Source organism: Schistocerca piceifrons, chromosome 4, assembly GCF_021461385.2.
Source record: "Schistocerca piceifrons isolate TAMUIC-IGC-003096 chromosome 4, iqSchPice1.1, whole genome shotgun sequence".
Taxonomy (NCBI): Eukaryota; Metazoa; Arthropoda; class Insecta; order Orthoptera; family Acrididae; genus Schistocerca; species Schistocerca piceifrons.
The window spans coordinates 281,288,816-281,314,603 of NC_060141.1; the positions used below are offsets into that span (position 1 = coordinate 281,288,816).

At 40.7% G+C, this 25,788-nt stretch overlaps 1 protein-coding gene across 1 annotated transcript in view; it reads left to right on the top strand.

The window, feature by feature from the left end:
- Nucleotides 1-25,788, top strand: part of LOC124795797 (nephrin-like) — a gene marked incomplete at its 3' end in the record, with an annotated part of 432,232 nt that overhangs the window by 254,730 nt on the left and 151,714 nt on the right. Inside the window, exon 2 of the mRNA XM_047259877.1 lies at nucleotides 7,048-7,180. Within this exon, the coding sequence (XP_047115833.1) occupies nucleotides 7,048-7,180 (133 nt within the window). The remainder of the gene's footprint in view (nucleotides 1-7,047; nucleotides 7,181-25,788) is intronic.

Here is a 25,788-nt window from a genome sequence, read left to right on the forward strand (position 1 = left end):
GGTCCTTTATCGACTATTAGTGAATCATAATCAACAAATGAAAATTTCTATTTGCCCATCGTATGGCAAACATAGTTATGTCTGAAACAAGTATGTATTCTATAGAGCATTACAGAAGAACCTTTGTGTAGGATTTTTCTTAGCCTCTTGATGGACATTTATACGTATTAAAGCGTGCTATAGTTGCGTGAAGGATACACAATATTCTCTTTATTTCTATGGCTTGAGTTGTAAATCAGTTTATCCTTTTTAAACTTCCATTAATTTACCTGTACAGATTTCTGCTGCTACTTCCACTTAGAGTTCAAAAAACTTTAGACTACAATAGTACGTGGGCATTTCCAACTAATGGTGATCTGATTCTATTAGAATGTCATTGTGGGAAAAGACGTTACCGTATCTAATGCTGGTTGACTGCTGGAGTAACTTAACGTATACCGCAAACTTGGGATGTATGTAGACGTATCCCTTCATGAGTTGTCGCTAGCTTTTTCTGGGTATCGTTTGGATGACATATGTTGCAGACTTTCTGTAATATATCGGTGACAGAGACGTATAATATCTATATTCTGATTGAGGATTTATAACCAGTACACATAGGGTCACGCGAGGGCTAGATGAAACATAAAAAGCGATAATTTAAAAGGCTTGTGAAAACCAGCCTGGGGAGTAGCTGGTGTGTTTACAGCCTCCACACATTCAGATATGCGTAAGCACCTATCACTCATACAAGCGCAGAGTAACAACGCAGCTTCCGTGTCCTCAATATGGGGAGTGCTGTCTGGCCCTTTCGCTTCGCAAAATCCTCTCTGGAGATATATACCGGAACAGCCACTTAAGCCGGGCGTCAGACTCTTCGCTGATTTATGGAACCTTAACCTGAGAGCGAGATTTATTCGACAACCGCAAGGAAATATGCAGCTAACGCTTTCTCACCGCTTTTAGGCTTCGCAAACTGCGCACCGCTACTAAATTCAGGATAATGGCTGTGCCAGAATATTACGCGCTAGCCTGTTTAGTGAACACACAGGAACAGTAGTCCATTGTTCTAGTGATAAAGCGTAAAGCACTCCGCCTTCTTTACGCTGTAAAGACCTTGTGTAACGACAATCGTCCATTGTGGTGAGCTGCTGTATTTGGCGTGGCTTTAAACTGTAAAAGTCATGAACATCCGATAACTCTCCGGGAAAGAGTGGGAGGACGTTGACTGCTATTTACAGCTACTTAGAGCAGATACAACTTGTAATTGTGACCACTATTTCCATATTCATCATTTATTAGTCAGTCCACAAATGATATATATATATGTATATATATATATATATATATATATATATATATATATGTTCGTAGCGTTTTTCATAAATTAGTAAACACAACAGACACACATGACATCGGCTTAAGTCATCGATAATATATTATCCTTCACTCTTTACAACAGTCTGACAACGCTGGGGTAACTTCTCGATACCGTGACTGCTGAAATCACTTGGTTTTGAGGCAAAACACTTGTAAAACCCTGTTCTGAGCAAATTTACATTCGGTAAAGACGTTCCTTGAAGGTTCTCCTATAGAGAGAGGAAAAGGTGAAAATCTAATGGTGCAAGATCAGGTGAATAAAGTGGATTCAATATAATTTCCCAACCCAGCTCCTATATAGCACTTTTCGTCAGTCTAGCAAAATGTGGGCGGGCATCATCATGGAGTGGCATCAGTTCACGCAGTCTTCCTGGTCATTGTTCTTGGATTTCTTCTGCAAGACTCTGAGTTGTTACACCTCGGAGAAGCTGTTCATAGCACAACCTATCGTTACCGTTCCACCAGGTGTTGCAGATCTTTGGCGAACACGCGCAGGTCGTTGTACGGGCAGCTGCTATTTTGTTTGGGCTCGGCCATTACTTCCTTTGCCTGATGTTAGCATAAAGACATCATTTCTCGACACAAGTAACGATATAGGATAGGAATGGTCGGTGTTGTTTACCAGCCAATTGATGATGACCAAGCAGAGATGCACGTATGACCACCCTCTCATTTTCGTCATTTTGGCTTACAGCATCCGGTTCCCATGTACCACATTTTTGAACTTTCTCCTTTGTTTGCAAATATCGCACGACGGTGGAATGATCGAATATCATAGCATTTGTCGCTTTTCGAGTACAATGACGAGGATTATTGTGGATCAATGCGTTTAAACGATCTTTATCAAACTCCAGAGGTCTTCTTGAACGATCCCACTTGAAACGAGAAAACCATTTTCTTGTCGTGCTCTGCCATATAAGGCACAAAAGTTTCTGGCTGCCTTTATTGCTATCCTCTTTTACTGAACACAGGTAATAGAGTATGTCGGAAATCTTCCGATGTCTCCACGTGGCAAAACATTTTATAGCGTCCACAGTTATAGTCACAATCTGCAAACGACAAAATGACAGTATGTAAACTGAAATAGTGACAATGAACTACAAATAAAAAAATTACAATCGATGAATAAACCCTTACCAACGGCAACACCAATACGAAAATAAATAAATAAATAACGCTACGAAATAATGCACCAACCTAATAGTTTGCTCAGAAGTTTTAGCTGTTAACGTGGCCATGAAACATAAAAATATGAGTAACGGTATACGGAAGAAATAAAGGAGGTCTTTCGAGGAGGTATTTCCAACGTGTAAGTATGTTACTGCAATATAACAGCCCACATCTCGTGGTCGTGCGGTAGCGTTCTCGCTTCCCACGCCCGGGTTCCCGGGTTCGATTCCCGGCGGGGTCAGGGATTTTCTCTGCCTCGTGATGGCTGGGTGTTGTGTGCTGTCCTTAGGTTAGTTAGGTTTAAGTAGTTCTAAGTTCTAGGGGACTGATGACCATAGATGTTAAGTCCCATAGTGCTCAGAGCCATTTGAACCATTTTGCAATATAACATACCCGATGAAGAGCGTACGTACAGGGCAAGGAAATTAATTTCTTGTATGTCAGTTATAGGTCATTGACAATAGCTGCAGGTGGTTTCTGGGGTGTGACAACATCTTACGCTATTTTCTTATAGTTACAAAGAAGCTATAATGTAGATAATAATCGATATGGTTTCTGAGTACTGATTTAAAAAAATGGTTCAAATGGCTCTGAGCACTATGGGACTTAACATCTATGGTCATCAGTCCCCTAGAACTTAGAACTACTTAAACCTAACTAACCTAAGGACAGCACACAACACCCAGCCATCACGAGGCAGAGAAAATCCCTGACCCCGCCGGGAATCGAACCCGGGAACCCGGGCGTGGGAAGCGAGAACGCTACCGCACGACCACGAGATGCGGGCCACTGATTTAAATATTCTAAAGAAATCGTTCAGATCTTGAATTCTATGGAGTCTATCTGCATAACTTAAATGCTCCAATAGCTCGTAAAATATTGGCGACCGTAACTGCTTTCCTTGGTTTTCTTTTCATTTTCACACAATTTCATGGAATGTCAAGTAGTGTAGAATAAACAAGTGAGCATGTTAATACGGTAGACAGGATTTGAAACGAAGAACTGTGTTTGATTTATAATAAGCCATAAAAGCACTCAAATATATGAAAAAATTTCATTTTAAAAAGGGTGGAAAAAATTGCATCATTTTTGATAGCATTCATTGTCCTAGAAACTTCATTTAACGTGTTAGTGATTCCATGCTTATATTAACATATCCCAAGATTTAAAATCCTTTTGATTTCAGATGTTAAGTAAGGTTCTAGGTTACTGTACTTTAAACTACTCTCCGGACACACATTTATTCTAAGGAATGCATAATGAACAGTATTTCATATTCTGGAACATCACTACTCGAGGAGATTAGGGAGGTGTAACGCATGGTTTGTTTCACAGATGTCAGTTGCACTCTTCATCGCGGAAAATATATTAGTCGCACAATTTCAATTGGAATACCTGAATAACTTATATCAGAACAAATAAAAGACGAAACCTTCTCACTAAACATTGCTTTAAAACAGAGGCGCAACTGTACTGCTTTCAGATAAACTGTTCGTTTGAACAAAACTGCAAATAATTAGGTTCCACAAAACCAAGAAATCGGATAGAAATAAGGAAATACCAGGTATTAAGATTTCAATTCCTTATCTATATGTACTTGGCTACTCGGTAAATCAAACTTAAGTGCCTGCCAGAGGCTTCATCCAACCACCTTCACACTGATTCTCTAGTATCCGACTCTCAAAGAGCGCGCGCAGAAATCCCACAGCTACATCTTTCCGTACGAATTCTGATTTCCCTTATTTTATTACGACTATCGTTTCTCCCTATGGAGGCCGGCGTCAACAAAATATTTTGGCATTCGGAGGAGAGAGCAGGAGGTCCCACCGCAGCGAGAAACGCATTTGTGTTAATGTTGTCCACAAAAATTTTGTTCAAATGTGTGTGAAAATATTATGGGACTTAACTGCTATGGTCATCAGTCTCTAAGCTGACACACTACTTAACCTAAATTATCCTAAAGGACAAACACACACACCCATGCCCAAAGGAGGACTCGAACCTCCGCCGGGACCGGCTACACAGTCCATGACTGCAGCGCCTAAGACCGCTCGGCTAATCGCTCGCGGCAATGTTGCCCACCCCAAATCCTGAAGCACGTCAGTGACGCCCTCTCCCATATTTCGCGATAATAGAAAACGAGCGTCTCTTCTTTGAGTTTTGTCGATGTACTCCATTAATCCTCTCCGGTAACGATCTCAGACCGCGCAACAGTACTCCAAAAGACGACGGACAAGCGTAGTATACGCAGTCTCTTTGGTCGATGTGTCGCTTCTTCGAAGTGTTCTGCCAATAATTTGCAGTCTTCGGTTTGGCTTAACCACAAAATTTTTCTGTTTTTTTTTTTTTTAATTTAAGACTTTCGTAATTGTAATTCCTGGGTATTTAGTCAAATTTACAGGCTTTAGATTTGAATACTTTATCTTATAATCAAAGTTTAGCGGATTCCTTTTAACACTTATGTGGATGATGTCAGATTTTCCATTATTTAGGATAAACTGCCAGCTTTCGCACTATACAGATGCCTTTTCTAAATCTTTTGGAAATTGGTCTTGATCTTCTGGTGACTTTAATAGACGATAAATGACAGCATCTTAACCTAAGACGGCAGCTCAGATTGCCTCCTAAACCGTTTACATAGATTAGGTGCAGATAATGGCCTATTAAACTAACTTTGGGAATGCCAGAAATGACTTGTGTTTTGTTCGACGACTTTCCGTCAGTTACTACGAACTGTGACCTTTGCGACAGGAAACCACAAATCCAGTTGCATACCTGAGACGGTAATCTATAATCACACAATCTGATTGCAAGCGGTGCCAAACGCCTTCTGGAAATCTAGAAAATCGTCTTATGAAAATCTAGAAATGCGGAATCAATTTGAAATCCCTTGTCGGTAGCACACAGTACTTCATGTGAGTAACGAGCTGTTGGTGTTTCACAAGAACGATGTTTTCTACATCCCTGTTGACCATGTCTCAATAAATAATTCTTTTGGAGGTAATTCAGAATGTTCGAGCACAGTATGTGTTCCAAAATATTTCTACATATTGAGATTAATTATAAGGGTCTCTAATTTACTGTATAATTCCAGTAGCCTTTCTTGAATACTGGTGTGACCAGTGCAACTTACCAGTCTTGGGTAAGGATCTTTCGTCGAGCGAATGACTGTATATGAATGGTAAGTATGGAGATATTGCATCAGTATTCTGCCAACAAACGTAGCTGGTATACAATCTGGGCCGGAAGACTTGCTTTTGTAAAATGATTTGCTTCACTCTTCTGAAGATACCTACTTTTAAGTTACTGATATTGGCAGTTATTCTTGATTCGAATTCTGGAGTATGTACTTCGTCTACTTTGGTGAAGAGAAAAAGGCCCGTCCATACTTGTTACAAAAGGTACTTTGTTACCTGAATTGGTAAAAGAATGTTGTAGAATTCGTTTCTGACATTCCCTTGGTAACTTATCCGTGGTCATGTTGCAACGAATGAAGGAATCTTGCAGGGGTGTTCACTATTTGTAAAATAATGAATGCTAGTAGAACCTTCGCCACCGTGTTCTCTAGCGAAGTATCTCCAATAAAATTCATATCTGAAATTCTCCAAATAAATTTCGGTTTATGAAGTTATATTGGCTTCGTTTGTATACGCTGTTTCATGTTAAATAAAAAAATAAAAAACCAACATAAGATTAGGAAAAATATTAGGAATATTTCATTGATAAACTCGATTTTAGGCGGGATATGAGTGCTTACTCGATAGCAGCAGCTTTAATGTAATGAACTTGGAGTAAGCGCATTCGGCGCTTCCATCTTTATCTTCCCTCAATATACTTCTTAAGCTATGTATGTCACAATATAAATGTAATTTAGCTAATTCATTTGCCCTCACACAAACAAATAATAAATAATTCTTTCCAGTCATACTTTGAAATTGACTTCCATCAGATCGAACAATGAAAAATGGACACAGTTCATGTAGAGGGATATGACTTTAAGTTTGGCGACACTTTTTAACAAGCAATTTGACTAGTTATGAATTCAATAGCAACACTTTGTCGGTTATTTTTTCCCCTGTATGTGGTTGCTGTAAAATACAATTTGCATCAGTAGTGTATGAGTTGTAGAAGCTGCAGAATGTAACAGCAAAATTTATTTTGTACAGCATCAGTTGAAACACTTTATATTCTAATTTAATTCCATTGAAATCATTTGTTCGTACAATAGTGAAACAAATATATGCAGCTGTTTTTCTATGGTGTGTCTAGCAATATCTCTATGATCGAAAAGTGAAATTTAGACTGTGCTTCATGTGTGCACTAGAGATCATCAAAATATTAATGAACTGAATTTATTCGTGATATATTTGTTGGACTACGTTATCTAACTTTCATTCATATTTTTTATTGAGGAACATATTCGGTACACATTGACACAATTTGTAATGGTACACATAAAGTAGTAAAGCATACAAGGAAAGTCGTCTTCTTGATTGTTGATGTGGTATTCCTCTACAGTGTTGGCCTCGGATGTCCAAGCTGTGGAGGGCGGTGTTGCTAAACTACCCTGTGACGTCGTGCCGCCGCTCGCAGGGGACAGGGTGCACCTCGTCATATGGTACAAGGAGGGTGTCACGTCGCCCATTTACAGGTTAGTGGCCTGTATCATATACAAATTGCCGTTTTTCTCCATAAGGTGTTATGTATTATGCGGCGAATAGGGGACACCCCTACAAAAATGCGTATTAAGACGCTTTTCAGTAACGTCGAAAGGAAGTTTATGTATTTCTGTACTGTTCGAAAGTTGTTTACCCGCAAAAGACGAACGTGTGAGTGTAGGGAAACGTGTCTGCTCCTGAACTATTATGTGCAACGCAGAAAGGACGGCCTTCAACACTAGTATAACTTTAATATATATTCTGAATGTCAGAAACATAATCTAAGGATTTCTTAACTCTGTGAAGGCCTGCAATTCAGTTTCAAGTGCATTAGAATAGACTGTAGCAGAGATCATGTGACTGTTCATTAGGGAGGACGTCATGTAACTGATCACGATGGAAATTAATATGGAGACCCGCAAAAACATTAATGCACAAAACAAAACACTGCAGGTACAAATATAAATATCGGAGAATTTCAATACAAAGTTGAATAGCGATACAGTAAGCACACACAAAGCAGTTAATTCATATCTCTATGAAAGTAAAGAATTTGAAGAGAAGAAACGCAGTCTTGGGCAAATTATGAAAGACGTACACTGCCGCGTCAACTACACTGACGCTAAAAAAATTCACAACAGCAAGAACGAGTTGTGTGACATAAACAAAGGCTGGTAGGGGTGTTTTGCATCATGGTGTATTTCACAATTCGCGCTAGTAGCGCCACTATGAGAATGCAAATCAGGTTTGCTGTAAATGCTGTTGTAACTGAGGTGAGCGTTAGTAGCCTTTGAGACTGGACGTGGTGAGTTGATGTCAGTCAGCAATGCCTTTCAAGCAACAAAGAGGCTATCATAAACACCTCACTGACTTTGGGCGAGGTCGTGTAACACCGTAACGAGAATCTGGATACTCTTTGTGCAATACTGTGGAGAGACTTGGCAGGGATGTGGCCACTGTATACGATTGGTGGGAGCGATGGTCACGACAATGTACGGTTGCGAGACGTCCGAGCCCCGGTCTTCCACGTAGCTCTACCCAGAGGGAGGATCATCGTGTTCTGCATATAGCTTTGACGCATCGTATTGGATCTGCAGCATCAGTCTGAGCAGAGTTGGAACCAAAGCGACAGAGCGAACTGTTACCAACCGCTTGCTTCGAGGACAGTTCCGAGCCAAACGCACAGTTGCGTGCATTCCACTGACCCCAAACATTCCATTTGCGGCTTCACTGGTATAAGCAAGAGATGACAGGGTGTTGGTCTGTTGTGTTCGGTAAGTAAAGCTGGATGGATCTTCACCTGGAGTTATGATATAGGATGCGATTTCGTATTATAGCAGGATGACTCCCGTGATTATCTACGCACTCTGCAAATTTGTACGTCAATCCGGTGCTACCACACGTGAACAGCACTCCAGGAGGTGCTTTCCAATGGTATACCGTTCGCCTTCATACCGTTGGTGTAACCTAATACTCTGTACAGAGTGTCGACATCCCTGGCCTACTTGATCACAGATCTGTCTCTAATCAAGCACATACGGGACATCACCGGACGAGAACTCCAGCGTCATCCACCATCAGCATTAACCGCCCAGAGTTGACCTTTGGCCGATTCTCCACGGTCTTGACAGAGTTGCCATGAGACAAGGTGCACGTGCACTTCACCAGTCTATTCTTGTCATGTGCCTGTGGTGACAGATCCCTTGTCTCAATTTCCGTATATTGCTGTATTATCTTCCTTGATGTTGCATTCTAGAAACAGCGTTATAGCCATTTTTGCTACTGGGGGACTATCGCTCATTCAGGTGGCAGGCAAAGGTCGCCAGTTTGTGTCACAGGAATCTGAATCCTTCTGACGCCAAAACTGATTTCATCACCTGACCACCACACTATTCCATCGTGCGTCAAACGCAGTGGTCAAACTGTAGATCAGGACGTTAATATTGCTCCTACATAAGTCTCGCCAGTTCCTAGAGAGGATCTCATGTCCCATTTTTGTCATCTTACCTAGAAATCCGAACTAGAGAACGGTCACCGACTTAGGTGTCTCATGGCCATGAGTGATGCTGTCTCTTCGCCCTAGTGTCCACTCCCCCGTCACGAGGATCATTCCATGGCATCAGCAAAGATCCTCCGTTTCGGCATTCACGTTCGAGCGGATACCATTACGGACGCAAGGCTTACAAGAGGCATCAAATTCATATACGGGGCGATTATAATTAAAGGTAAATATTCAAAACGCTGTAGAAATAAAACCAATAGTCAGAATGAGGTCAAATTGCGACGGAATATTATCGGAGAAGGGGCAAAACGTAGGACAAAAGAAAAAAATGAAAACAGATCAATAGATGGCACTGTATGCATCAGAATACATAAATGAAAAGACATGTCATGCGCACAATCCATTGAAGTTGGTATAAACACGCTGGGTACACGGCTTTTCCTCCTTTCGCGACTGCGACGTTCGCCATGACTGTCTCAATGGCGGATCGTGCTCTGCTTGTAAAGCTGTATTGCAAGAATGATCACTGTGCACACGTCGCTCTGCAGAAGTTCTGGACACTGAAGGGTTTGAAAAAAGGCGTTGGTCCGATGTCTCCCGAGAGTCTGGGGAAAATGATTCGCAAATTCCGAATGAGGGGTTCTTTTGGTGTGCAAACCTGGTGGAGGGAGGAATCTAATTTATTCGACGTCAGAGGAAGCAGTGGCACAGCAATGGAGGAAGAGACGAGTGGTGGAGTGCAAACGTGTAATGCACGGAGAATTGCCCGAACATTGGACATAAACATGAGCACGGTGCGTAAAATACTATGAAACAACCTTCTTTGCCATCCATTCAAAATTATCCCTGTGCACGATTTTCTTCCCAGTAACACGTCATCGTGAAAAAATCACTTTGTGGGGCGGTTTTCAAATCTGATTTGTGTGAAATCTTATGGGAATTAACTGCTAAGGTCATCAGCCCCTAAGCTTACACACTACTTAACCTAAGTTATCCTAAGGACAAACACACACGCCCATGCCCGAGGGAGGACTCGAACCTCCGCCGGTATCAGCCGCACAGTCCAGGTGCGGTTTTACGGCATAGTTTATCATATTTTTTCGAAGAGACAGGTGCTTCCGGTCCTGTTACCTCTACCGTCACTGGTAAGCGCTATGAGTGCCTTCTGCACAATCACGTCATTCCAGTTGTACAACAAAGTGGGTTTGTGGACGGGCTCACTTTTATGCAACATGGTGCACCGCCGCCCATTGCAAATCCAGTTAAGCACCTTCTGAAGCGGCACTCAGAACTGCTAGAATTATCAGCCGCCATTTCCCTATTGTTTGGCTGCCCCGATCACCTGATTTTAATCCGTGTGACTTCTGGCTGTGGGACTTTCTAAAAGTTGTTGTGTTCTGTGCTCCGATTGCAAACTTAGGTGCACTGAAGGCACGCGTTACACAACACATTCTGAACATGACCCCTGGAACACTTCGATTAGTTGTAGAACATGCTGTTCCTCAATTTCATCTCGTTGCAGATAACGGTGGATAGCATATTGAACATGTTTAGCGCTAGTCACACGGAAATTAATAATCCGATTTAATTTTGATTGACGCTTTTTATGCGGTTTCTCGCCTCAGGGCAATAAAAAACCGATTTTTCACATCCAGTATGACATGATGTTGCCGTGGTGGATGGGCTTACGTAACTAACAATATGGCACCTGCACGGCTGTGCACACTGAGCAGTACACCTTGTTTAGCGTCAAACGTACACCTTAGGCATTGTTGTGTGTTCCATTTGTCATTTGTATTCGACCACTATTAAATTATTATTCTCACAGCGCCATCTATTACTACATTTTGTAACTTTTCATTTTTCGTCCACCATACGTTTCCCCATTCTCAGATTATATTCCGTTGCAATTTGACGTCATTCTGACCACTGGTGTTATTTCTACAGTAATTTGAAAGTTTAACTTTGATTATAATCAACTTGTAGTTGCAACAGGTCAGTAGTGTCTGATACACCATATAAACCAGTACACAAACTAAACAGTGGATCTTACATATTAGACAACCAGCAGACAAGAACAAATACGTGAGGAACCAACCACCCATCGTCCCCAGGTACCACGTACGTCACTCGCTCAATAATGCATGCCTTCACCTACCCAATAGGTCTGTTTGACCAAGAGAATCTGATGGCCATAGCCAGCACATGTGCCTCACCCCCCCCCCCCACCCAGTCTTCAGCGGGTAACGACTATAGGTATATTATGGAGCACTAGCTTTAGTCTCCCCAATAGTCGCCCATGACATCCCACTGCAGAGCCCCACGGGCGAACCGCTCGAGGGGATCTCTGTCACTCCTCGACACTTTACAAGGAGACTCTCGTGTAAGCCTGGGTATTTTCAGCCCTAAGTGCCTGTTAAAGGAGAGAGGGATTTGGTATCCCTGCCAGATGCGTTTCTCGCAGACGAGTATTTCTCCTAGGCTTCGAGTTGGAGTGATTCAAGACTTCATTTTAAGCGACGAGAAGTTCGCAAACAATTGGAAAAACCTCTGGAGCCGTAATTTTATTGATTTTTCGGACTACGCACCCTTGTTTAGGTGTCGTGAAATCTTAACACTGTAGAGCTCTTACCGTTTCCGTTTCTGGCTCTGACCACTATTTCGAACCCTATGGTCACCGGATAGATTGACATACGATAATTTTGAGGGCACCGCAGTTCGTGGTGCGCATCGCTCATCTCGAGCGTTTTTCGTGGCGGTAGTAGCAGGTATTACTCACTTAGTTGTTGGGTAATTGTTTCTGTGTGAACTTCTTTGGTGTCACAGTGACACATTATCAGACAAGATTCAAGATTCATCGTACATTACTGGTTTAATGCTATCAGGTTTTATGACTGGGTGTCCTCCTGTTACTCTTAAGATTAAATGAAGCAAATGTTGCCACTACATGTGAAGCATATCCAATATTTCTATCCTTCTAACACTGCCATTCATAAAGTAGTGAAAAAATGAGACAGAAAATCTCCTAAGAGCGAATAAATGACAACAGCAATAATACTGATAGAACAATATTTAATGCAGTCTGGCACCGTTCCATAAATCAGTTGATGATTATCAGAAGGTACTTGTTCAGTCTTATCAAAAACTGGAATACCAAATGACGTTTTCTGAAAACTCTCTTACTGAATCTCGTTCTGGTCGTTTTCTGTTGCATTAGAGAATGGGCGAAAACATTTGATTTTTCCAGCTATATTCCGCTCTATGGCTTAAGTTGAATTCGCTTCAGCAAACGACGGTAATATCATACAGATACAGAGATGCCGATGCTGCAAATATTTTATCAATACTGTATCAATACTGTAGCAGCAGCTAAGGCAGAAAGAATGACAGACTGCTCACAAACAGAGAAATTTAGGAGCAAAATTATCTACTGGTAGTGGATACATATAATTTTGTAACTCATTACAAGAACTGTTCAGAACATTTACCCAAAACTAGAGGAAATATCTGATGAGGTCATAAAGATAAATGAGATCTACTCCCGGACGTAAGCAGGTTTACAAGTGTCCGTCATTCCATTAGTACAAAGATATGTTTACATGCCTGTCGAAACCTGATTCATGCTTCCTTCAGCTTGTGGCCCTGTGGGCTACAGGAAATCAGCTTTGAGGACAGACTTCATTCGATCCACTTATAATACTCGCCATTGAGTTTTACATTGATTTTATCTGGTAACTATTTTTATCTGCATGTCTACAACAGTATAGAAACAGTGTAACTATAAGCAAAATAACCATTAATTAAATTAAGTCTATTATTAAATTTTTATGTGCGTAATATTGTAATTAAAATATAATTATGTTACTAGAACTTGTAAAGATGAAATCTCTTACTTAAAGTTTTAGGAACGAGTCATTCCTATGCTAACGACGGATATTTGTCTAACACTGTAAAATACAAATGGCGGCCAGAATTGCAACTTTCGACAGTTTTTTCATAAGACCGACAAACGGAAATGACTCTGAAATTTAGCATTATACCATTAGGAAAGTTTGGAGAGTATGAACTAAGGTTAAAATCAAACACAAACGTATCACATGCTGTAGACACGTTGGTGCTAAAAATTATGGGACAACATATTTATTGCCATCTTTTTACGACAGATGATAGTAGCCGAGTTTTAGTAAAGGAGATAGAATTTTAATCCGTATATTGGTACAGTTTATTTGTTTTTTGATAACAATCGTCACAGGTATATCGCCACATTTTAGTAATGAGAGTGGAACCGTAATGCACCAACAGGCTCCATATATCTGTTCTGTGATACAGTATAAGTGATTTGCCAAGATTACTTTTGAAATGTATATAATAGGATATCGACACCAAACTGCCATCAGTCAGTGTTTTATGATAGCACATGGACATTTACAGTGCACATGAATCAGATTGAAACTCCTGTTCATTCAAACAACTACTGGTTCGAAAAACTCCGAAGGATGGAAGAGTGACTGCAATGGGCTGACCTGTTAACTAATAGTGACATATAGAACCTGAAAAGCAGCTTTCATGTCTGTTGATAACGGACTATCCGATATATTTTGTAAACATCAACAGATTTAGCATGTTTGTTATATCAATAAACTCTGTTGTCATTATTGTTGTCTTATTTACAGACCAAAAATTAACACTTACGTTACCCAAATAAGCTCAAGCAATGCGATGCCGACTACAAGAATTGTTGTTTAGAAACTCAACTTGCGTGGTATTTTGCCGTTAGCCGAGTAACCTCAAAATCCTGGTGCGGACAATATTCAGCTGTGTCGTTCGTCATGCAGAATTATTAATTATGACGCAAAGTGCTTAATAGAATCGTTATTTGCATGCAAAATTCATACTCGTAAGATACAGGTTATCTTATCGCAGGCTGCGATACTAGCGCAATTTCAAAGCGAACTGCTGCTGAGATCTATCAGTATGCTGCACTGTCAAAAGATTGTGGAAGTTTTACAATGTGGACAGGCAGCACCTGTATACCCCCCCACACTATGCTGTAGTGAGGCTACATACTTCCGGCCCATTTGGCGTCCGTCGACGCTCGCGACAGTGACTTCCATCTGTGAAAGCAACTCTCCAAGAAGTTTCTAGGGGGCTATCACTGAGACATATCATTGTTATGTTCGTCAATTACCCAAATTCGCTAGCGCGAATAGGACTTGAAGATTTCACGCAAATTAATTGTGCATGTATTCACATATATTTCATGCAGCCAGAAAGTCGAGAATCGCAGCGGTTTTTCCCTTTTTTTGATACTGATTCTGGCACGATACTGGTCCCGGGACAACTTTCATTTTGTGTTTGCATCCGGTAATGTTCGTCTTTTATGCCTTCGACGGATGATGAACGCAGTGTATGTTCTAATAGCAAAAGTTTTTATTTATGTGATACTTGTCTACTTAAAATTTAACAATTTTCGGAGTTTTTTGCATTAATTATAGCTTGCTTCTTGCCACATTTCATGATTTTACATCAAGGGGAAATATCCTATGGCTTTTGATGAGTGAGTTGCTAGTATCAAAATACGTCACATAAATCTCCGAATGTTTTGATCGCATCGTCTTAGAAACTTAAAGTTTTCACACTGCTAGACGACCATAGCCCTTAGTAAGTGAAATATATTTGAGTTTGATGCGCCAACATGTTCACGAGATAAAGGGGTCTCAGCAGACGGAAAGATAAACAGACGGATAAAAAAATGACAAAAAATATTTGTTCGTGTTATATGAGTGCAGGTTAATGCATTTCGAATTTTTTTCTTTACCTGTTCCGAGAAATCTTGCACCTTGTAGAATTTCGTGATTCTAGGTCAATGGGATGAACTGTGAGGTTTAGAAATGTGAGTTTCTGAGTTTCAAAATATGTGTCATAAATAGCAGAATCATTTGATTGAACTGACTTTGAGACTTAAATATTTTATACCACGAATGGATAATATACTTAAGTGTGTATCATAAATTTTGACTCGATACGCCACCTGTTCCAGAGAAAAAGGGCTCTTAACCGATGTATAGAAAGACAGACAGACAGATGGATTAAAAAGTGATAATAAAATATTCTTTTCGTGCGATATAACTAAAAACTAATGATTCTCGTTTTTCTTTTTCTAGTGTCAAATTGTGTCTTGGCAAATTTCATGAATATAGATCAATGAGTGCGTTTCCGAATATCAATACATGTAACATTAATGGTCGAATCTTTTGGTTGTATTGACTTAGAAGCTTAAAAATCTTTATACCTCCAAGGGACTACATACAGGTATCTTCACATATTATATACATTTTTCCAGTGAAAAGGGGGTCGTGAAAGACGAAGGAACAGAGAGACACCTGATAAACAGAAAAAAATATTTCTTAGTGTTACGTAATTATAAATTAATATTTTTCAGGAATTTTCTTTAACTTCACTTTGCAACTTTGCTTCGTCAATATTCATGGTTCAAGCTCAAAGAGAAGTACCCTATCATTTTTATAAGTGTATTTTCGACTATCAAAAATATTTGGCATAAATAGGCATATCCTCTGACCTTATTATGTACATAAACTTGTATAAATTTCACAGTTGATACAGCAACCAATATATATGATATGAAGACACAAGCAGTCTTGCCTGCAGTGCATTAGACCTTAATTTGTGACATGAATTTGAACGGAATACACGAGCACGTTCCTGAGATAAGGGATTCTTAACACTCGGACGAACAGACATACATATGGACAACAAAGCAGTCCAATAGCAGTTCGGTTTTTGCAGAATGAGGCACGGAACCCTAAAATAATAGATAAACTTGTGAAGGCAATGAATTCCAATTTGTCCGCGAAGTATTTCATTTCTTTCTTTGTCACGTCATATGAGATTATTTCCTAAACATTTTTCAGCGTATTAGTGGCTTCTTAAAGTTCGTTAATGCTGATTTCAGCTTTTAGATCACCTTGGTCGTTCACGTTTTGCTTTAGTTGTTCGACCCCATATGTTTCAGTTAGACAAGAGTTGTTAAGCACTGTTATCTGGAAAAAAGTGTATGTTCTCAAGAGCACAGTGAGATTTAGGACTTGCTCGTGTTATGCATACATTGTGCCTCGTCTTAAGGTTAACATGATACGTTGTATTTAATTCATTTATTCATTCATTCTCCAGGGATCTTCTTTCAGTGATATGGGATTTGTCATTCTAGCGCACTGAAAGTAAATTGGCCAAAAGTATATATACACATAAAATACATGAGTATGCTTTAAGAGGGTAGCAAAGGTAGTTGGCCGTGGCGTAAATGAAGGAACCATCCTGCCATATGCTGATGTCCCTTACCAAACCCACTGAAAAGCAACAACAGGATGGCCTGACAAAGCTAACTTCCTAGTCTTAACAACTGCAGAGCCCGATACGGTTGGTCCCTAGACTACACTGTTCTTTAATATACACTCCGTTTTACTCTTCAACGCTGTACACATCAAAGGCCCCCACTGATGATTCGGGAAGCTTAAACTTGCCGTTGTATACCTTTTTATTCTTTGCCGTAGCTCCTGTCGATTAGGAAAACTGCCTCCCGGCCAGTAAACGTGTCACCATTCCCATGCCCTTCCTCATGTCCTCCGTTCAGCGCACCTGAACCACTGAGTTCGGAGCTCCCCATCATGAATGAGATGTTGATCTCAGGAGATTGACAAGACATTACTATCATGTACTGTGGGGTCTTGGCACATGATTTTCTTACAAAAGCATTACTGTATTGTAATGTGGCAAAGTTATGTAGTTATCCCCTTTTCATTACTAAACATGAATCATCTATATAATATTTGACTATTTAGTAGCAATATTTATAAAGAACATATGAGGCCTTTTTAGACAGACGTATTTTAGAAATAATGTTCATCTCTCTCGGCAATTTATTATTCAGTATTTTCCGTGATAGAAAATGTTCTTCTCAGCTTTTGTTTGTTTCTCTATTTTAAATGTAAGTCCAAACTGATTACGTGTAGAACTGTTAGTGAAATACTTCGTAATGTTTTCCCTGTGATACACAACAGACTGGTAGATGTACGCCTTTGGTGCAGTAAGGACACCAGTTTGTTAAATATTTCTTTACAGTAAGGCCAACTATTACTTCTAGTTATTGTTCTTGTGGCCTTTTATGCATTTTAATAATTCTGTTCAAGTTTTGCATCTTAGAAAAAAACCATTAACTATCGATAAAATGTATGTAAGATTACTCTGTCACCAAAAGACATTGCCTGTTACAAACAAATGATAGAACCCTAAGAGCAAAACATACAGGAGACATTCTTTTTGCTAACATCTTTGTGTGTTGATTCCAAGTTAACTGACATTCAATAACCGTCCTTAAGAATCATATGCTTGCACCACCGTCTATGAATTAATCACCTATGCTTAATGTGACAGAGTCGTGTTCTCCCTTTATGCTGAACTGCATACTGTTTGTTTTCTTATGTTCAATATTAAATTTATTACATACTGACCAACCGTAAACATCCTTCAAAGTTTCATTTGCTTTCTCTAATAAGAGTTCTGTTTTATCATCTACTATTATGTTGCTTCCATTAGCAAAAGAGCACTTTTCCTTCACGTCTCATACTGTCTGGTCAGTTATTTATACTTTTAAGATCAGAACTAGACACTTACTCTCATTTTAGAAACACATGTGTTTATATGTATCTTGTGTGACGATTGTGTACTAAAAATTTATCATCAGCAGATGTATTTAATATCTCTTCCTTCTACATAAGATTGAAACCATTCGTCTGCGACACCCTTTATACCTAGTGCTTTTATACTCTTTGGTAGTATTATTTGGTCAGCAGTGTCAAAAAGCCATGGACAAATCAAAGAATATGTCTTTCAGATAGTCATATTTGTTAAGAGCCTCAGGTACAACGTTGTGAAATCTCTAATGATCCATACTACACTTCTCTCACATTGTGAATCAAACTGGACTTCGTTAAAAAGTTTGCAATGATTCTTATCTTTGAGAACGCTGACAGTGGTAAAAGTGGCCTGTAGACTACAGTGCACCTCACACTACTTTTCTTTAGTAGGAAAGTAGAAAGCTCTTTAGGCATTCTAGGGAAACACGTCATCTAAAGCACACATTTATTTTATTAGTTAATGGCATTGCTATGTTTTCTAAGTATGCCTTCGGAATATGGACTAGAATTTATACTTGCAGACGGCTTATTCACTTAATTTCTTTATTGTCTCCCTCACTTCAAACTTTTCCACGGGGAACAACGTTTCTGTGCTCGCTGCCTAAGTCAGTGACGGTGATACAGGTGTTTTAAGAATATTTTGTTACAGCTTCTTTTCTAGACAGCCATTTACAAATCGACACAGTCCCTGAGAACTTTCTATCATTCTACCCTCATCCTTAAATTGACTGTCATTCTTCAGTGTATCCAACTTCAGTTTCTTCTTACACTACGTGATCAAAAGTATCCGGACAAAGCCAAAAACGTACCTCCGTCCTATTAGGTCTATTGTGCTGCCACCAACTGCCAGGTACTCCAAATAAGCGACATCCGTGGTGATTAAACATTATGAGAGAGCAGAATGGGGCGCACCGCGGTGCTCACGGACTTCGAATGTGGTCACGTGATAGGGTGTCACTTGGGTCAAACTTCTGTATGCAAAATGTGATAGTGAAGTTGAAACATGAAGAGAACGTACAGCATAAAAGCGTAAAGGCAGACCTCGTCTGTTGTCTGTCAGAGACCGCTGACAGTTGAAGAGCGTCGTAATGTGTAATAGGCAGGGGGCCGGCCGGGGTGGCCGAGCGGATCTAGGCGCTACAGTCTGGAACCGCGCGACCGCTACGGTCGCAGGTTCGAATATTGCCTCGGGCATGGATGTGTGTGATATCCTTAGTTTAGTTATGTTTAAGTCGTTCTATGTTCTAGGGGACTGATGACCTCAGAAGTTAAGTCCAATAGTGCTCAGACCCACTTGAACCACTTGTAATGGGCAGAAATCTATCCAGACCATCATACAGGAATTACATACTGCATGAGGATCTGCTGCCACTACTATGACAGTTAGGCTGGAGGTGAGAAAACTTGGATTTCATGGTCGAGCGGCTGCTCATAAATCACACATCACGCCAGTAAATGCCAAACGACGCCCAGCTTAGTGTAAGGAGCGTGAATATTAGACAATTGAACAGTGGTAAAACGTTGTGCGTAGTGCCGAATCACGGTACACAATCTAGCGATCCTACGGCAGGATGTGTGTATGGCGAATGCACGGTGAATGCCATCTGCCAGCGTGTGTAGTGCCAACAGTAAAATTCTAAGGGGGTGATGTTATGGTGTGGTCGTGTTTTTCATAGATGGGGCTTGCACCCCTTGTTGTTTTGTGTGGAAATATCACAGCACAGACCTACAATGATGTTCTAAGCAACTTCTAGCTTCCCACTGTTGAAGAGCAATTCGGAGATGGTGATCGGGCACCTGTTCATAATGCACGGCGTGTGGCGCGTGGTTACACGACAATAACATCCCTGTAATGGACTGGCCTGCACAGAGGCCTGACCTATAGGAAACCTTTGGGATGTTTTGAAACGCCGACTTCGTACCAGGCCGCACCGACCGACAACGATACCTCTCGTCAGTGCAGCACTCCGTGAAGAATGGGCCGCCATTCCCCAAGAAACCACCCAGCACCCGACTGAACGTGTGCCTGCGAGAGTGGAAGCTGTCATCAAGGCTAAGAGTGGGCCAAGACCAATTGAAATCCGGCGTTATCGATGGAGGGCGCCACAAGCTTGTGTCATTTTCAGCCAGGTGTCCAGATACTTTTGATCACATAGTGTATGTAACATCCAACAGTACTTTGCTTTTGTTTTCTGTATTGTATATAATATTGAGATTCAGCGATTTTTGGCAGCAAGCAGCAGTCTATTGTACATTATATTACTCCTGAGCTTGCAATCTGCTTAGTGCATAAGTGTACTGATTTTGTAAAGAAATGAGAGATACGTCTGGAAGGAGTTTCAAATGCCCACAATAACTTATAGTTCTTAGCTGCTGCTGCCGAAGGAGCCACTTATGAAAATGCTTCCTCAAAACTTAATTCACAAAATGTGTAGAATTTAGATAACTTAGCATCGGTATTGTTCACCATACACTCGTGATCCCAGTGTTGGTTTGCTATTGGCCCAGAGAAGGTATGTACCTCGAGTTCAGCGAAGATCCTTTGGTATTTCTACTGATATGAAGATAATTCATTTTATAGTTAGTTAACTGAACAAAGTAGATGAAGATAACAAAGTTATTTCTAATTAACAATATATACTCTCACATTATCTATAGCAGTCACACCGTGCTCCGGCAGTTTTTGAATTCCATGCCTGACGAAAGCTATTGATTCGGTGAGAAATACGTCTTCAGTATAAGTTTAAAGCTTATATTCTTCCACAAAGAAATTATCGTGGTAGCCGATCTGTAAAGACCGACAAAGTGGAAACGTTCGGTTGGGATGGATTCCCAAAGAGGCTCATAAAAGAAGAAGGAAGGACGTTTAGGGTTTATCGTCCCATCGAAAACGAGGTGATTGGAGACGGAGTCCAGGGTCGGTTTATTTCAAGGATGGGGAAGGAAATCTGCCTTGCCCATGCAAGGAAACCATCCTAGCATTTTCCTGGCGTGATTTTGGGAAGTCAACAGAATGACGGTGCGCGTTCTCGTATAGCAGGAGTACTTGGCTCAGATTTCTTGGTTGCTTTCCTTACATTGAGACAGCAAGGGGTCTTAGTTCTGGCCACAGATGACAGCTGCTGTGGACACACATGTAGGGTGGAGTTAGTAACACAAAACACCTTCATTGAGCTAACCGATGCATAACATTACACACTGACTTCTGTTTCAGAGTGTTTTGTTAGGGCTCAGTCATTATTTTATGAATTTAGCATATAGTTTTTTCATATCCCCGTCTGGACATCCTGATTCAAATTTTCTGTGACCTTTTTAAATTGATTAAAGAAATTTTCGTAATCTTTCCTTCGGAAAATCACAGCTGATTTTCTTCTTCATCCTTACCAATTCTTCTACGTCTCTAATGATCTCATCATGGATGGAATTTTTAACTATAATCTCCCTTCCATTCTTTTATTCCGCAATATGTTCAACTGAATGAAACTGCCTCACGAAGGTTAAACGGTCGCAGTTCATCACATTTGCCAACAATCACGTACGCGGACCATAGTGCTATACAGATAAAACGTTATACACCAAAACCTGCTGATCACCTTGATTATGGCGAATAATACTTGTAAGTCTTATACGAAATGAGGAAAGTATTTTTAGAGATAATTTCTTCGATGCACACACTCCATATACGGCACATATGTTTCCAGTTCTATCCGCTGCCTTCACTCATCTATCAAATCCATAAAAAGCAATCGGTCATCATCGTTGGACATTTTCCGTTTCATGCTACTATGTCACGCTTCAACAGCATTCCTCATATCAGTCAAGTATGCTAGAATCAGTACGCATCGCAAGAACAACTCGACAATCTCAAATACAAATGACGATTAGTAAAGGTACTGAAAACTACCTGCGTGACAACACGTCAAACAAAATTTCTAAGAATTTATACACCACCCTGAATTTTTTAACTAACTATTTTTCCCAAAATAGTAGAGCATGTACTTCAGCATTCTTCACATCATATTTTGAGTTAATAGTGGTTACAAAGCTGTGGCCAACGTCGTTATATTCGAAGAAATATGAATTTTAAAAAGCAAAAGAATGAGTACCCTCGCTATCTAGGCTTTGCGTTTACACCCCTTTTTCATACTGAATGGTGTCACGACTGTGCCACCTCCGTCACTTGCACAATCTCTTGGAAGAAGTTGCGGTGTCCTACTTACTCAGGTAGGTCAGTCATCGATCTCATGTTGTGGGAAAGCCAGTCCACAGCAGGTTTTGAACCGAGGCCGACGAGCGTTTGTTCCCTCTCCGTCGGTTATATTAGCTATATGCGCTTTCTCAGTTAAGTGCCGGCTGTCGGCGGTATGTATTCAGTCAGTCACATTCACATTCGTCAGTATTTGTGCTTCTATCTTTGCGATCTCAAGGACACAACACATTCCAGTCAGGACCCGCACAACAACAACAATGGCATGTGGACCACATCTCCGTATCAAGGTAGGCCCGAGACGTCATTATACTCCACACCGAGGCGTACTGCACCTTAGCATTAGCATAGCTCCACGCCATCAGCTCAAGACAGATCCCTTCTAGAGAGTTCTGTAAACAGTTTGTTCTGAGGCATTACTTCCTCTCAAATGGATGTAAAAGTTTCCCTGTTCATTTCGGGTTTCGTACAGCAACCAGTATGTGTTATATAAAGAAACAATCAGTCTTGGTTGCAGTGTTAAAATTCCCCGATGACGCGTTTCATCTTTATTTAGGTATCTTCGGATTTGCCTACGGAGAAATACAAAATTTCATAACAGTGGCATGATCCCATTTAATGAGACTGGATTACCAAGACAATATAAAAGAACCTACTGATGTTTGATAATCCAATTTCAGTAAATGGGATCACGGCACTTTTATGAAATTCTGTATTTCTTCTGTAGGCGTTTACGAAGATACCTAAATAAAGATGAAATACGTCATTGTAAAATAACAAAAAAAAAAAAAAAATTAGCACTGCAACCAAGACTGCTTGTTTCTTCATAACAACGGATGTGTTACTGATGTTCAGTGAGATGTATATTGAATGCACTTCTTCGTAACATTCTACTGAATATGGTTTTGCTGTCCTATGTCCACTCATTATACCCATATAAAATTTGTGGAAAATATATTTTTTATGACCGAATAAATGACTTTGGTATTTTTTTGGTCTTATGAATATCCATACCACTTAGAGTCGCAGTGGTAATTATCGTCATCTGATGTACAGACAGAAAAAGATTGTGTGAAAGTAGAAGACAGAGTTTCAAAGGGATAAGTTGAATCCGGGAAACCTTAAGATTGTAGACGGACTTATCATCTCATAATATTAAAAGATTCAAATATTGTCCTCTCTCGCCTAACTCTGCTACTAAAGTTACAGACTGTCACAGATCCAATTTTGTGCACTAATGAGCCATAACGCAAAACGTTACGATCAGTGCCGTAAATGAGGACTCATTATACTATAATAAAAGTTTTTAATCGGAGCAGAGCCTAATGGGGCTATTACTGTGTAACAACACGGGCAGCAAATGGAGAATTCACAAATAACGGCTACTTTGCGAAAGGGTGCAGTGTTGTGACCGGCACCTGGCAACGGTCATTTAGGAAGTAGCGCAACTCCTCCACTGTTCGAGTGCTTCTGTAGTGATCATCTATGGAAATTGGTTGAAAAATTGTAAAATTTGCAAACAGGCGAGAAGTTGTTGGACCCCCATGCCTCATTAACGAACGTGGAGGTCTGAGTCCTTCCCGCTCTGTATAGCAGCATAGCTGACGATTTGTCGCAGATCTGCAGATCAAGTACAAAGCTGGTGCAGACGCAAGTGGTAACGCAGCAAACAACCCCTTAAAGTTGTCATGGTGACCAAAAGACGTCGTAAATTATGACTGCTACGCGCAAAGGATCATCAATCTTTGTGTTGCCACGTTTGATAAACCCCTAATCTTGTTACGCGAGAAATGTGGTCGTGTCAGCATGCGTTATCATACACGAGCGGCCGGAGGTAGGCCGGTGGCGGCTGTATTGTACTTTTGGGGGACATTCACCTGGCTTCCATAAGACCTGTGATAGTATTCATGGGAAACATGACACCTACCACAGCCTTATTGCCGACCACGACCATACATTCATGTTTGATACAGGGTGTCAATTATTGAACTATATGAAATAATTCATCATATCTTCTTGACGGTTTGCGTTAGGACGTTCAATCTGCACTTTGGGGCATGATGGAATCAACATGCACATGTAGATTTGATTGCGACTTTCATTCGGTTGTATTCTTCAGTCAGCAAAATCGGTGCATTTGGAGGACTGTGAATCCGCATTTCGCCCTCATGAAGCGACGGGTGACTACATGGTGTGCACTGTCCAGTCACGGAATAATCGGTGCGATATTCCTTGATGGCACGGTGACTACTGATCGCTAACTGTCCAATGTCCAAAGTGACTCTGATTTCGGCAAGATGCAAGACGGGGCTCGATCCCCTCGAAGCAGGAGAATGTTTGATGTCCTGGGGGGCACTTTGAGGACCTCATTCTGGACCTGGACTACCCAGAGGCACTGGCACGGGTCTCGATGAGCCGCCATATTCTCCGGATCTGAATATACTCAACTCCTTTTCGTGGGGATATGTTAAAGACAACGTGTACAGCAGTAAACCAAAAACCATTGACGAACTCAAAGCAGCCGTTCAGGAGGTTATCGCCAGCATCGATTTTCCGATACTTCGGCGGATCTTGCAGAATTTCTCTACATGTCAGCGCCACATCATCGTCAATGATCGAACATGCTGTAACCTAAATCCGAATATCTGTAGTGACGTTTATATGGTGATAAAGTTTGTGTAGGCCGTAGTTTGTAACTAATTTACTTTTGTTTGATGTAGTTGAATAATTGACACTCTGTACTTACTTCATCGCGTTGGCATCTTCCAGCAAGACACAAACAGCTATTTTTAGAAGGTTAAAATAGTTTTGCAATACTTTGGTAAGCATGACAATCAACTCACGTTGATATTTAACCACCAATTTCACCTGACCTGAAGATACTGGTGCGTATCTGGGACGCTATCGAGCGCCATCTCCGCACCCAAAAGCCACTGATCTGAAAAATACTGGAACTGCGTAACCTGTGAGTAGATACCTAGTGCCATACACTATATGCGCAAACTAAGTTGTCACCCTACGCGGTGGCTGATGAGACTGTGAATGGGAGATGCCATTATAGTTGCTCCCACCAGCAATTGCGTCGAGTGCAACTTAGTTTCAGCATGTAGTACGTCGGGAACTTTGCAAGGAGTTGTCGAATGTATCTCATGCAGAATCGCTGCTGTATTGCTTTTCAAATTTAGACCAACGCGCTGTTAATAAGTGGTAGTCGGTATGCATACGACAGCATGCGTACCTAGTAAGTTAAAAAACGTTGCTCATAAAAACGGAATAATCCTGGGCGCATATCTCGGGTTGTATTGCTGATAAAAAGGTATTTTCCAATGTTTTGGATAGTCCTTGGGCTAGGGACCATTTATATACCCAACAGAAGCATCTCATTACTGTCAGTGTCCTACAGTGCCGGGACAAAGCAGAAATATTATACATATCTTCCTACTTACACAAATGGAGGAAAGCGGTTGGTTCTTTTTGCATTTTATGTGGACTTCGGCGGCCTTGGTGAGACTAATAGAGACATCATTAGTTCGTGGGTGATTTGACGGTAAACTCCAAAGAAGGTTTTATACTACATTTTCTCCGTCACCAGCGAACCAAAACTCAGCCGAGAATTCCAAAACGGTTGTGCGTAGCAAGAGGTTGATATTGTTATATGTTCTTAAGATCTTGAGCTCG